This window comes from Oreochromis aureus, linkage group 4 (genome assembly GCF_013358895.1).
Source record: "Oreochromis aureus strain Israel breed Guangdong linkage group 4, ZZ_aureus, whole genome shotgun sequence".
NCBI classification, from domain to species: Eukaryota; Metazoa; Chordata; class Actinopteri; order Cichliformes; family Cichlidae; genus Oreochromis; species Oreochromis aureus.
The window spans coordinates 24,030,039-24,044,267 of record NC_052945.1 but is presented as its reverse complement, the minus strand read 5'-3'; the positions used below and the strand labels follow the sequence as shown (position 1 = coordinate 24,044,267).

At 41.5% G+C, this 14,229-nt stretch overlaps 1 protein-coding gene across 1 annotated transcript in view; it reads right to left on the bottom strand.

Moving 5' to 3' along the window:
* The window catches only part of grin2aa (glutamate receptor, ionotropic, N-methyl D-aspartate 2A, a), a 167,751-nt gene that overhangs the window by 143,266 nt on the left and 10,256 nt on the right, over positions 1-14,229 (bottom strand). Inside the window, exon 2 of the mRNA XM_039610722.1 lies at positions 7,354-7,854. Within this exon, the coding sequence (XP_039466656.1) occupies positions 7,354-7,851 (498 nt within the window). The 5' untranslated portion in view covers positions 7,852-7,854. The remainder of the gene's footprint in view (positions 1-7,353; positions 7,855-14,229) is intronic.

Here is a 14,229-nt window from a genome sequence, read left to right as displayed (position 1 = left end):
AGGAAGAAAAAAAGACAAATTTTCAGGAGTACACATACTTGTGTACATCAGTAGTAGAGGAGAATACTTTAGTAAATTAATGATTAGAAAATACGGTTCGGGTCCTGGGGCCCATCGACAAAATTTCATCATTATGGATCAATAAATTACAAAAATACACTCGCAGCATATACTGCAGTGGATACTGTGTGTGCGTCACTGCCTAATTAGTTGAATGGAAACATTGGGTAACAGTTGCTGATGGTTTTTCTTTTTAACATCTACGCTGCACAGTCAGAGCCAACTCTGTGAGCAGGGAGGGGCAGGGCATTCTTTCAGACGATATGATTGGACTTAAAGATGATCGATGACAAAGAAAACACAGAGATAATGAGCAAGATTAACAACAGGAACATGGTCTTCTCCTACAGCTAGCTAAACTAAATACGACTACAATTACCTCACAGTTGTTCAAGTCATGGTAAAATAAAGTACACCCCATGTGGATTCTAGAGATTTTACACAAAAAAGGAGTCCTTACCACATCTTAAAATTAATGAAATATAGTCTGAGATTAACAATATAACATAAGGGTGTAAACTAAGAGCACCATGAATCATTCAAAGCTTTTGGAACCACTCGAAGTTATCCTTCTCTCAGTGTCTCACTTCACTGTGCAGGCATTTCAGCCCCCTCTTCTTTATAGCATTGCTTTAGTTGAGCTTTGTGGGCATTTATTTATGCACAGCTCTCTTAAGATCCCACCACAGCATTTGAGTCAGGTTGAAGTCTGCACACCTTGATTCTTTTCTTTCTCAGTCATTTTGCTGTAGATTTGCTGCTGCTCTTGGGATCACTGTCCTGTTTTGTGACCGAGTTTTAGCCAAGTTTTAGCTGTCGGACAGATGTCCTCACATTTGACTCTAGAGTACTTTGGTAACCAGAGAAGATCATGATCAACTGAGTGACCGCATTAATGTGGCGGCAATTATTTGGAAGCCGACTAAGAACCTCTACAACAGCTTTGTTGTGCAGCTAAAATAGCAAATGACTTCCATTCAAAGCTCTTTACAGCAACCAGTCAGTTGTTTCTGGGGTTTTTTTGGATGCTTTTGTTTTTGTACTTCAGTGTCATATGGACAAGAGAAGCCAGGAATCGATCCAAAAACACTGCAATTATGTGTCTGTCTCCTGAGCCACAGCTACCCGACAGTGATGTCAGAAGCCGGAAACGTAACTCGCCACTGATTGGCTCGAGAAAAACAACAGAAAATAACTCTCAGGCCAGTTTCGCTAACCTTAAGACATCATGCCAGATTTAATTTCATTGGATTACCAGGCCTCTTGTTCACACAGGTGGTAGTCATAGGTACAGTCAGTCTGGAGCGAACAGCTGCCTGTTTTCAGTCTGAATGGGTGCTTTCAAACCAGCTTTTTATTTAACTGAGGGTGATTGAAGGCTAATCTGGGAGTCTCAGCCTTTTTCCTGAACGCATGTAGAATAGAAAATATGTGCTTCACTGCGCAGCAGGCACAATGTTCATTCATTTGTTTGAATTGCTTAAATATTAATTAATCAACCCGTGTAAATGAAGTGACATTTTTTTAAGCTGCTCTGGGGATGAATGCTTACGTGAAAAATTGGTGTGTGTGTGTGTGTGTGTGTAAAGTCAATGTCCAGAGGAAGGGCATGACTTATGAGGAACAATATAGACTACACACACACACATACATAAATATTCTGACTCTTTGAACACTGTCTGTTTAATTAAGAAGTAACGTGTCTTTTCTTCAAGAAGCAAAACAGGGAAGGGCATCTCCCATCACTGCTGTTAACACATCTGGTGCATACAGACCATGGTTTAATTCGTGTGGCATGCTCTACAAATGAAAAAAAAGAAAGAAAAAAGCAAAGAAAGCAGCTGCAGCAACAGAAGACATGAGACGGCTCAGACTCGATGCAGTGGACAGCTCCGAGTCAGGACGGACAAGACCCGGGAATACACAGTTAAGGCTTCGTGACCAACACGATCCAGCTGCTATTATTGAGTCCAGTCAACCAGTTAGGTCAGACATCTCACCAAACACTTAAATCTGGTAAAGAAACGACAAAGTATGTGACACTAGAAACACCGCAAATGTAGTAAAAAACAATTGGGCTCTGACATTTTTATCTAAGTTTGCTAGGGTGCTACAGTCAAGCTTAGTTGCTTAGACTGCAGCAGGGGAAGACGTTTCTTTCCTTAATCAATAATGTATTCATTTCAATACAGGCAAGTCTGCATTATTCAACAAAGGCTGAGGAATGTATGGGAGGGAGTACCACAAGGAGTGGAGATACCGCAACATTCATCTAATTAACAAGCAAGAAAGACAGACAGCAGGATGGAGCGATGGGCTAAAGGATCGAGGACAACACGTGGAGAAAGCAGAAAATGGAAACAAAGAGTACAACGAAAGTGAGAGCGCAATGAAACATATACATGTTTGTTTTGGGTCTTTTGTGCTGGGTGTTTTGTGGGGATTTATTATTCTTTTCTTTGCATTAAGAAGATTATTTAAGTTTAAGCTTTGTACAGTTTAGTTATTTAAGTGTCTCAGTTTATCTGTTTCTGGTCAGGGATTCTTGTTTGTTCCTTTTGTGTCTTTGTTTCTCTCTCTCTGTTTGTTTGTGTGTGGGGAACAGCGCAGTGAGTGTTCAGAGGCGGGGATGTCTTGGTCCCCGCCCTCCAGCTTGGCACACCTGTGACAATCAACTCACCTGCTCCTCATCTGATGATTAGTGGGCTTCCTTCAGATACTCGGTTCTGTAAGTCTGATCACCTGTTTCCGTGTGCCCACCTCTCACCATTCTCTCTTCTGTCCAGGAGTGTGTCCTGTTTTCCTCAATGATGATTTGTGAGTGTGAGTTGGAGAGAGAAGTCTGTTTCGCTATCGAGTCTAAAGACGGAGTGGAACCCATCGGACCATCGGCTTGGATACTTTACATAGAGACTGTAAATGTTCCCTTTTTTGCATCACTGTAAATAAATTCAGCAAACTACAATCTCAGTCTGCGTTTTGAGTCCTGCCTGCTCTCAGAGTATTACAGGGGAAACTCTTAGATGGTATTCTCCAGAGGCTGACGTGGAAATGTCTGGAGTCAACAGCACCAAGAGATTTAGCCTCAAGGCAAACGAAACATACACACACGAGGTAAAGAGCACGCAAAGGCATTAAAGCATATAACGTATACGCAGGGAATTTTCACACACATCATACAAGCACGGAGGCGTAATCGTGAACAGACAAACATACTGAGGGTCTTACAGGCATAATCATTGGAGGCGAGCTTCACCTCATATTTCACATGAGGATTAGCGGAAATCTGCTTGGAAGAAGGCGGCACGGAGACTCGGCTACTCACTAAGGTAGCCGGATAAACCTTTAACTACAGAGGGCGAGACGTTATATAACCTTTGCAGTGAAATGAGAGGAAACCACAGAGGCAAAGTCTGTAAGGGTCTTCATCTTATATTAAGTTATGCCCTTTAACATGTGTTAAAGTGCACAGAAAACCATTTCTGGTCAAACTTCAAGCCTGAATTTCCTATTAAACGCAATGAAAAAATGTTTTTAAACCAGTCCAACCACTTCTATAGCAATTTATAGCTCTGCACACCAAAGATATCATTAAAAATTATTGAGAGTGACAAAGAATTTTATGCACTGAAAACTATTTTTTTGTAATGTAGTGACTGAGTTGAAAGCATTATTACGTGTTATATTATGTAAGGTTTTCACTCAAAAGGAACATACAGTCCATCATATCTAATGTATAAGGACTATTTACATCTTGGATGAGCACTATGTAGGTTTAAAGCCACACAAAAGGTGCAAGGCAAAGCAAAGAAAAGACAAAGTGCTGGGATGAGCAATTTAAAGTGGAATATTTTCTCCTAATATGATGAGCTGACAGGAGAAATATAGTGTAGGAGACACAAATCTATTTACACAATCAAAATGTTGAGAACTGTCCAGGTAGCAAAAATAATTGCAGTTTGGTGTTAAGAGTTGGTTTAAGTCTAGCCTAAGGTTAAGTTTAGTTTAAGCTAGGGTTACTAGCAGGCCTAGATACCACTTGGTATATGCCTTGCTATCACTGATTACCAGGAAAAATTTGTGTTCCCCAACCGGTCGCAGGGATTGCTGGAGGTTGGTGACAGTCACTGTGAAATCATTTGCTAAAGTTCCCATCATACAGGCCTAAAGACTGGTCAGTGGGTGTGAGGACAATTTGTGTATTCACAAACTGGTTGCCAAATGGTTTGTGAAGGTTGCTGACAATTGTTAAAAACCAGTCACAAAGAGGTTTGCAGTGCTGCACCAAAAACCTTGTGATTTCATCAGTCACTTGCACATTGCTGCTTGTCACTCGTGGTTTATATGGAAATATTAAGTTTGGTCCAGCAACCGGTGGTTGCCAACCTGTCTCTAGACCTGTGTGACTGAGGCCTTAAGCAGGGAGTAGTTACAGTTTGGGTTTGAGTAAAAACACAGAAAATAAATGTAAGTCAATGTAATGTCCTGTGGCCCTGAAGGAAGCGTGTGTGTGTGTGTGTGTGTGTGTGTGTGTGTGTGTGTGTGTGTGTGTGTGTGTGTGTGTGTGTGTGTGTGTGTGTGTGTGTGTGTGTGTGTTACTGAAATAGGTGGAGTGTGGCAGGTGCCAATCAGGACATTCAGTAATTCCCTTCCACTCAACATCACCTCTGGTCAAAAAGAGGGATTATCTCTTACCCCTTCATTTCTCCGCATCCCCTCTCCACCTACTCTATTCCAGCTCACACCTCCTCCCTCCTCCTCAGCCCTCTCCTGCAGCACTTATCTGCTTCTCTCCATCCCTCCTATCTCTTAGAACTGTGCCACATCTAGCATTACAGGATCAATAAACCATTACCGCAGTACCTTTAGGACATTTGTATATTTACTGTAAATAAACAAGATAATCTCTGAGAGGTTCTACAGTCTTAACCAACCTGCATGTTTTATTGTGGACCACAGGGTCAGATTTGGTGGAAAATCTGTTGAACTACTTTAGAGGAAGATAGCTTAATGGCATAAAACAGGAAGATTGACGCTTTTCCTTCAAGGGTAAATGGACCAAATGATTTAAGATTTTCTTGAACAAGAGGATCTTGAAAAGAGAAAAATGTTTACAGAAAAGTGGTAGAAAAGACTTAAGACACACTACAGCCATTAGGATGAGGAAGAAAATGAAAGAATTTAGAGGAAGTGTAGCTGTAATCTTGAGTAACATTAGCGCTAACGAAACGAGCACAACAGTTTCATTGGTTCACAGCAATTATGCCAAGGTACCGCATCACGGATTAGCTAACGGTGGCATGCAGATGTTCAAAAATATATCTAACAGCATAAAGCTGGTCAGGCTTTCATCAAATTCACTGACAGCAAATGTGAGAATGTACCAAAAGATATTGAGTATGGGAAGTCAAACACACTCAAACTTAAGAAAAAGTCAAAAGCATACAAAACACAACAAACACAGTGGAAGCTATATAAAAAAAATGGAAGTTGAAACCTCAGAAAACACAATGTAAGTATCTTTGGGGAGACAATAATGTGATCTAACAACTGCTAAAGTGACAGAAGCCAAAACATGTGAAAAATTGCACTGAGACACACTTAAAATAAGCAGTGGATTCATCGGTGTTGTCAGGGAGAAAAAGATGCAGGTTATGTGTGTTTTAAATGCATGATTCATATAATACTGTAGGTACTTGTTTGGTATTGGACACTCACTGCAAGCTTGTCACGTCCACAGCTGTTCCGTCATGTTATTGTCTCCCCAAAAACACTTCTGGTATGTTTTGTGAAAGTTTTTTTCGTGAGTTATCATGGCATTTTTTCTGTTTCCGTTGTTTTTCATGAAACTTTCATTGTGTGCTTTTTGCAGCTTTTTTTTCTAGTTCCTGTTTCCTTGAGTAACAGTATGCTTTACCTCTCAGAGCCACCGCTCCAGATATGTCCAGAGACAGATCACTCTCTGCCTTCCTCAGCCAACATCTGTGCATGACCAAACGTGCATATTTGGACATGTTTTCTCTGGATATGTTGTATTTGTTCGGTGATCAAGAAGGAGCGAGGACTGCTGTAATACCCAGTGAGAGCCAAAATGGACAACCAGTGCATTAAAACACAGAATGGCATCATTATTGTAACACACTGCACAGAGGAGCAGTTTTCCTCCATTATCTGCAGTGGTGAACCTTAAATTCTATGATTGTGGCAGGTTATTTTATCAATGTTGCTCGACATCACTACCTAAGTTTTATTTATTACTACGCACGTGTGCATTTCTGTCCTCTTTTCTGGATCTGATTCTTCTAAACTAATGAAGGTGGTGATATATATTTATAAATGACATTCAGTTGTACGCAGCAAGCTCCCAATGCTGACCTACAGTACAGGGAAGAAATTTTTTTGGACAAAACCGTTGTTGCTCACCTGGATGATGCAATATAGGTTTTCACTTGTATCATAAAGCATTGCTTTCTTTAAGGTGTCCTTTAACAGTTTAATATGATGAAATTATTATCTCCACATAACAATTCTCATCTTGCCCCGCTCCCTCTGTTACAATCTGGCAAATATGACAAATTCCAGGAGCTAAGCACTGACACATGAAACCACACAATCATGCGCTCTTCATCTGCTCCTATTCAGGGTTCGATGAGACTGGCAGGCAAAGGCTTTGCTTATTCAAATGAGGGGACCAATCAAGACTCCTGCACCATGTCTGAGGGAATCCTGCACAATGAATGGAGATTTCCCAGATTACAGCACGCTGCACCACGCAGTCAGTGTTAGCCAGGCTACCGCAACACCCACTCCTTTCACATTTCCTTCTCTCGCGCTCTCTCCTCGCCTTTCTCTTGTTTAGTCACTACATCCCTCATTCTGTCCTTTCTCCTGTTCTTTTTAAATACTTTCTCCTTCCAAACCAGTCCTCCAACGCTTTTCTGCAGATACTTACCTCATCCTCCTACCTTGTTTTCGCTCCTCCACACGTCTTTCTACCATCTACACCCTGGCCCTGCAGCTTCTTTTTCGAGATACCAACTGACGATATTATGTGAGGTGCAGCTATTTGGTGAGAATTCACTTCACGCGGCAAGAGTTTGATTTCACGAGTTGTTGACGGTAATAACAGTAAAATACCAGAAAGCCACAACTTTTGGCAAATCACATAAAGCCAAGCAATTTAACCATCAGTCTTTTCTCATGTACATTACTCACTCCATCCATCAACAACAACTTCTTTCCGTTCACTCACTCCACATCCTGGCTTTCATTCATCAGTTTACTTCTCCATACCTTGTCAGCCATGATCATGGACGAACCTCCATGAATGCCCAAGATTGGTATGAGCGTCTGCGAGGAAATAAAATCCAAAATCTGGGCGATGGCCTCTTGGTCAGTGCCGTCCCCGAACACCACGCCGTGGATCTTGGTTCCAGACATCAGGTCGCACATGTGGGTGATGATGCTTTTTGGATCAGTCTCATTGACCAGCAGTGTGACCACGTTGACATCGATGGGGTCTTCTTTGCTCCACAGCGCTCGGATGTCCCGGTCTGAGATGTAGCGCGTGCGTCCCAGGATCACTGCAATGTTCAGGACCGGCACTTTTTCTGAGCCACCAGTTCGCTGCTTTTGAGCCGCCACGGGATCGGCTATCATGGTCAACGCCACCAGGAGAGCCAGGGAGAGCAGCGTGCTATTACTTCCGCCGTTACAGCTGCGATTGCTGCCCCTTCTACTCCTCCTCTTACTTCTTTTGCTGCTGAGGGACATACTGCCAAACCACTTCATCCCCTACATGAAAGGAAGTGGAGGGGTGAAAGAGACGGATGAAGACAGATCAAAGCGTGAATGAGATTGGAGAGAGAAAGAGGTGTGGAACGATGAGGGAGAGAAAAAGCACAGATAAGTTGTTAATGGACAGCTCTTAAAGCCCACACATTCAGATAGGAACTTTCTTTTTCGTCTTCATTTCTCCTTAGTAACTTTGTTAAACACAAACCCTGCGAGGTGGGAGTTGGCCTTGTGAGGAAGTTGTGGAGGGGTGAGAGAAAAAGAAGATGACTAACAAGTCTAAACTTTATGGTCACGACTGCAAGAATCAGATGATTCAGGAGCAAGCTGTTCAGTATTCAGAAAAGGCAACAAGACATTTTTACAGTGTAATAACCTAACATTTGCCAATCGGCAAAGAATGCCGCTCAACTTACAGTACAAAAGGATTTCTATGACAATAATAGACAAACTGTCAGATAGATACTTCAGTTATGCCATTATTTGCAGTGTTTTGCAGAGCAGACAAATAAAAATGTGTGCATGTACGTGTGCGTAAGGGGCTGACGTAACAGTGGGCAGACTGAGGATCATTCAGTTCAACTTTATCTACCATAAAATATGAGAAATGGCAGCCAAAAGTGCTCTTTGTCACATAAACATCATGGCTCGAGAACAAATGATAACAGTCTTCCATTTGGACATTTTTACCAACATAGGTTCAGTATAACTTTTAGTTCAGTGCTGATTAGATGGGAAACATTAAAATTGCTAAACAAAAGTATCAGTGTTTAGTCTTAGAGTTGACCGGTCTGGTCAATTGTTTTGTCAAGAGCTGACCAAATTTTTACTACATGGACAATTTCTTGTGTAGAAATGCACTCCATCAATAGCCTTTTAGGATGAATTTATTACTTTTGGCAGCTAGAGGAACAGACTACCACTCAACAACTAGGTTGGACGTGGACCCACCTATGCGTACATTTGCTTAACTTGTGGTATAGCGGTGACCACATTTGCCTTATTCAGTAAAGATCCCTGGTTCATATCTGGGAGGACACTAATCCACCTAGTGTAACCCTAACTCCAGTCCCAAGCGTGGATAAATGGGAGGGTTGTGTCAAGATGGGCATGCGATGTAAAGTTTGTGCCAAATCAAGTGCTGTGAAATGAGACAGCAGCTGAAAGTACCTTCTGCTTACTTAGCTTTTTCTCACAGTGGGTTCCAGATTTACTGACAACATTACAAAGAAGCCAACAATGTTTCTGCAATTTTTTTTACTCATCCATCCATTTTCTTCTGCTTATCAAATCCAGCAATTATTTGGTGAGACCCCAGACGCCACCAGGGCCAACACTACGTGATGCTGAAAAACTAGTTTTTGAATTTTTTACATGAACTGCCGTAATCCATTATAATCAGGTTGTTCTTAAATTACCATAAGAAGCCTTCACTGGATCCAAAATTCTACAGCGAAAGCAATAACTGGAACTAGAAAAAAGAGAGCACATGTCTCCCATATTAGCTTCTCTTCACTGACTCCCTGTTTAATCCAAAATTGACTTTTCTTAATTTAAATCTCCTGTAAAACCAGCTCCCAGTTTGGATTCGAGACGCAGACACTCTCTCTACTTTTAAGATTAGACTTAAAACTTTCCTCAGTTTGGGCTGGATCAGGTTACCCTGAACCATCTCTTAGTTATGCTGCAATAGGCCGAGGCTCCTAAGAGGGCATGATGCTCCATCCCTGCCCATATCGTTTTTTATCATTCCATTAATCCAACTGCTAAGCGCTCTTTTGAAATCTTATAGATAAATAAGCATTGAAACATTACATCAAGTCAACTTTTTTGCATTGCAAGTTTGATTAATTTTATGTTAAATATTAAAATATCTTATTTTAATAAACATACACAAACTTTTTGGATGTCTTGATGCATGCTCAATCATCCAGGTACGGGCATTTTTTTTTCTTTCTACTTCCTTGTAGAAGACATTGAAAAAATCTATAAACGTTAAACAGTGTATGAAACCATTGGGTGCAAGGGTCACACCCAGGTTTTCATTAAATGCCTCACCGAACCGACGCGCTTTTCCAAAATACTCAATACTCAAGCTGTATGGAAAGAAATCAGACATACAAATTTTTTCTAACCCATCAAAAAACCTAATGTTGCTGACACAGATACACTCACAAAGAGATTAGTTTGTACCCCATAGGTAAATATGAAGCAAACTAAATAAAGGCTAAGAAAATAGCATGGGACGCTAGACAGCGCATGCCTGCGACGGAGGGGCAGAAGTACGGCGATCGATGGCACCTCGCTGAAAACAAATGTTTGTGTGCGCCAACGTGACTAACAGGTTAGACGGTGATCACAGCTACTCTGCACCAATCGAACAGAAAAGCGAAGCGACATCATCGCCTCTCACAGTGGCGATAACCTACACAACCCCTCCCCCTGCAGAGAGAGCACTCTCGGCCTCCTTGAAAAGCCAGTGCTCAGCGAGCATAAAACATCATCAGGCATTCTAAGACTTTTGAGCAGGTGTGCTGAACAGTAGAGCGTGAGCGAACTCAGAAAGGCATGAAACATATGGTCACATAATGCGTCCATGTGTGTTGTTGACGATTTATGGATTCACTGACAGGCCCTTACGTTTGTGCATGGGTGCGGAGACCGCTGGTGCATAACTGATTCACGGGAGCTGTTGTTCAGCGTGCTGTTGTCAGAGGCAGCACAGTTTTGTGAGGTCACACTCTTACCATTAACATTAAAGACAAAATAGCATAGAAAGCAATCAACAGGGTGGCAAAGTTTTCATGGACAGACAGCAGAACAGAGTGTCTCATGTCTCTTTGTCACTTTTCTTACTTAACAAGTTATTTCAGAAAATATTAAAAGATTTTAATGAAAGGAGCTGAAAAGTCTGGGCCACAGGCCAAGGAAGAAGCAATCTGCTTTTTATTCAGACTGTAAAGAGTTTGGGAACCTCAAACATCCTATCCTCCCCATCAACTAGTGCACATACTTGCATCGCATGCTTGAATCCCTCTGAAGGCTGCAGGGTCGAGCACAGCTCTCTGTTCACCAGCCGTGTGGCGTGCAGTTTCTCTGCAAAGTGCCTTCACAGTGGCCCTTTCCGTTGTTTTTGTCATAAACATTTTGGCCTAATCATCGTGCCTTTCAGCCTAAGAAATGCAATGAAATGCTTTTTATTTTCTGGCTTTTTTTTGTTGTTTATGACCGCTCAACACAAACTGCTTGAAACACAGAGAAAGCTTGTTCTCCACTGTCTATTTCAAAGTATAATGATAGTTTCAGATTACTTTCTGTAGGCTAGAATTTGTCATACCTTGTGATTTCGTAATGAAATTGAGACTCCAAAGGAAGGGCTCTAATGTGAGCTGAATAATGCATGCGGGCTCAACTGTGTCATCCTGTGTTTTTAAAACAAGCAGAGGAATGCTTGCCCCTCCACCCATCTCTTGCCCAACTAAGCAGAAACACTGAGAGAAGAGACCGGAGAATGAATCATCCAAAATCTCAGTCCATTCACTGCAGAGAGAGCGCTGATGCCTAATGGATTCCTAGTGTCTCTGTCAAGAAGTCGTCATATTCCTTTGCCAAAAAGCCTCAGGATTACATGCAGGCTTGCCCTGGCAGCTTGTGAAATAATTGAATTCTATGGGACTGGCTTTTGTTTGAATTCAGGCTTTAAATGCATCATACATACATTACTTGGAGCGATCATCTCCATCCATAAACACAAAGTCCTTTTTAATGTTGGCCACTTCCAAACACACATTCCACTCAATAGTCACAGTTTGGTCCAATTAGCAAAAGCTTCTTTTTCATCATTTAATCGTTATTATTATTTATCTCTTGCGCTCTTTTGTCCTGTCTTCCTCCCCTCGTGTGGTTCTGCCAGAGGTTTCTTCCTGTTAAAAGGGAGTTTTTCCTTCCCACTGTCAACAAGTGCTTGCTCATAGAACTCATCTGATTATTGGGGTTTTCTGTTGTCTCTGTACTATTGTAGGGTCTTTATAATATAAAACACCATGAGGCAAGTGTTTTTGTGATTATTAAACTATTTCTTTCAATTCAGTATTGAATTGAACTGAACTGAATTTTGTTTGTGTAACATTACCTGTGGAGCAGATTACATTTACAGTCTTTCAGAAGAGAACTTGAGCAGAATCTGTTAAAAACAACATTCCAGTCTTATGTTTCACCATTTAGAGGCCTTATGAAGCCCACACAGTCTGGAAAGTCTCCACAGAGGAGCTTTGGTGGGCATGCTCTTAACTAAAACAACACTGTTCTATAAATGTGCACTGTGTACACGCTGTACATGCATGAATTTTCGTATTTGTTTGGCCATTCTCATCTTCTCTCGATGATTCACAAAAAAACAGATAGCAAAATCAAGCTATAAGACAATTTCATGAGATGCAGCATCCTTCGTGGAAAATGATTTGGGGAAAGTGCGCACACGCAGCCTTTACTCTGAGAAGCCACAGCGACGGGACTCAGCACAAATCAGTTTCATAAAAAAGGGTCAAAATGGCACCAATTTGGTGTAATATGGTATTTATAGAAACAGGCGAGTCGGTGGATGACAAGATTATGTTTCAGTTCCAATTGGTGCCGTGGAAATCTGACAAACAAAAGAGTGTTGTGGTTTTTTGTTTTGTTTTTTTTCTTTTCCTTGTCACAACTCTGCAGCAGTACAGGGATATTTTGGGGCGATGAGAATAGCAGTAGAGGATAAAAAATAGAGGAAGTAAAGCAAGGCAGGCAGAAAAAAAGTGGTATAATAAAAGAGGGCGAGAAATACAGAAGGAAAGCGAGAGAGAGAGAGAGAGAGAGCACCCCCAGCCACATCGTATTGGGCAGTTTGTCGTCACACAAAGGCTACCGTTTCTTGGCACCACAACCGTAAATGATGTTTGGCAGGCGCATCCATACTACTGGCTAGTGTTCACACATGCACACATACACACACACAGACTGCTATTTCCTCACGAGCATGAGGCACAAAACAGATCCTCCCTGTGCGTGCGCGTATTCATTTCAATTCTTCACTCTTGGTGATCCGTCAATAAGAAAGTGAGGCGCTTTTATAGGTATCATTTCATTTCCTGTTCTACATATTCAATCACAGGACGCTCTCCACGCAGACACTTCGGCAATAAAAAATCTCTCTCGCTAAGCTACGGCCGCAATTCCCTCGTGCTTCACGGTCACAAACCCCACATTTCCGATCCGCACACAACTAGGTTTCACATGCATCAATAATTCAAGCTGCATTATCTTTACGTAACGGTTAATATAATTGCATGTGCCGCTGTGGTCACATTTGTTCTTTCTGCTATCTTCTACGTGGTATAAAAATTAGATTAACATAGTTTACACACTCTATGATTTATTTACAGAGTCACGGTCAGAGTGGTTGATACTGAGGGTGATAAGTGTGATTCTTGCTATGCCACAACCCAGGGCATGGATGTGTGGGTATGTATGCATTACTTTGTGGTTTTTAAAAGAGTGTCCCAAATACTGCATGCTTTTCATTCCATCCCTCACTAGCTCATCTATGACTTTCATCACCACTTCATACCTTCACTTATCCATCTGTCCTCCCTTTCGTCTTTCATACTGCATCTTTATGCCATCTTGACCATTTGCTACCAAACTGAGCTGACTTGAGGCACTGTGTGTATTCTCAAAACTATTATTCTCCATTTGTCATTTTTCTTTAGAGCCTGACCCGTATATGGGAGGCCGATACATGAGCCGATATTAGCAGTTTGTTGACATATGGTATCGGCATTTCTAAGGCCGAAAAGTTTGAGTTTGTCCACCAGAGGGAACTCTGTGATACTCTCTCTTGGCGCCATGTTGTTGGAACACCACAACCGCAACAAGCAGACTGAGAAGGAGCGTAAACAAACAATCCACAACTCTACTGTCATATTACCTTTTTTGGCCTCATAGATAAATACATCTAAATGTTAGAGAAATCAGTTTGGGTGTCTGAAAAGAAAAAAAATTTAGTCCTATGTAGATTTGATTAGCAAATATTGGTATCAGTATCGGTCTTTTAGCAGTCAGGTTTTGTTTTTCCTCTTCCTTTTTCTTTCCCAGCACATATTCTCCACTTTCCTCTGTCAAGATCTGAACCTAAACAATTTATTCATGTTTTGGTGCAACATATTTTATAGTCATAGTCGACCCTATGGTAAAGTCGCTGGAATAGGCTCCAGCCCCCCAACGACACTGAACTGGATAAGCAGAAGCAAATGGACGGATGCATATTTTACAGTCTGGACTAGCCTTTTTTGGAGGTAGGCTTTGCTTATTTCAGCAAGATAATACAACACCATTTAC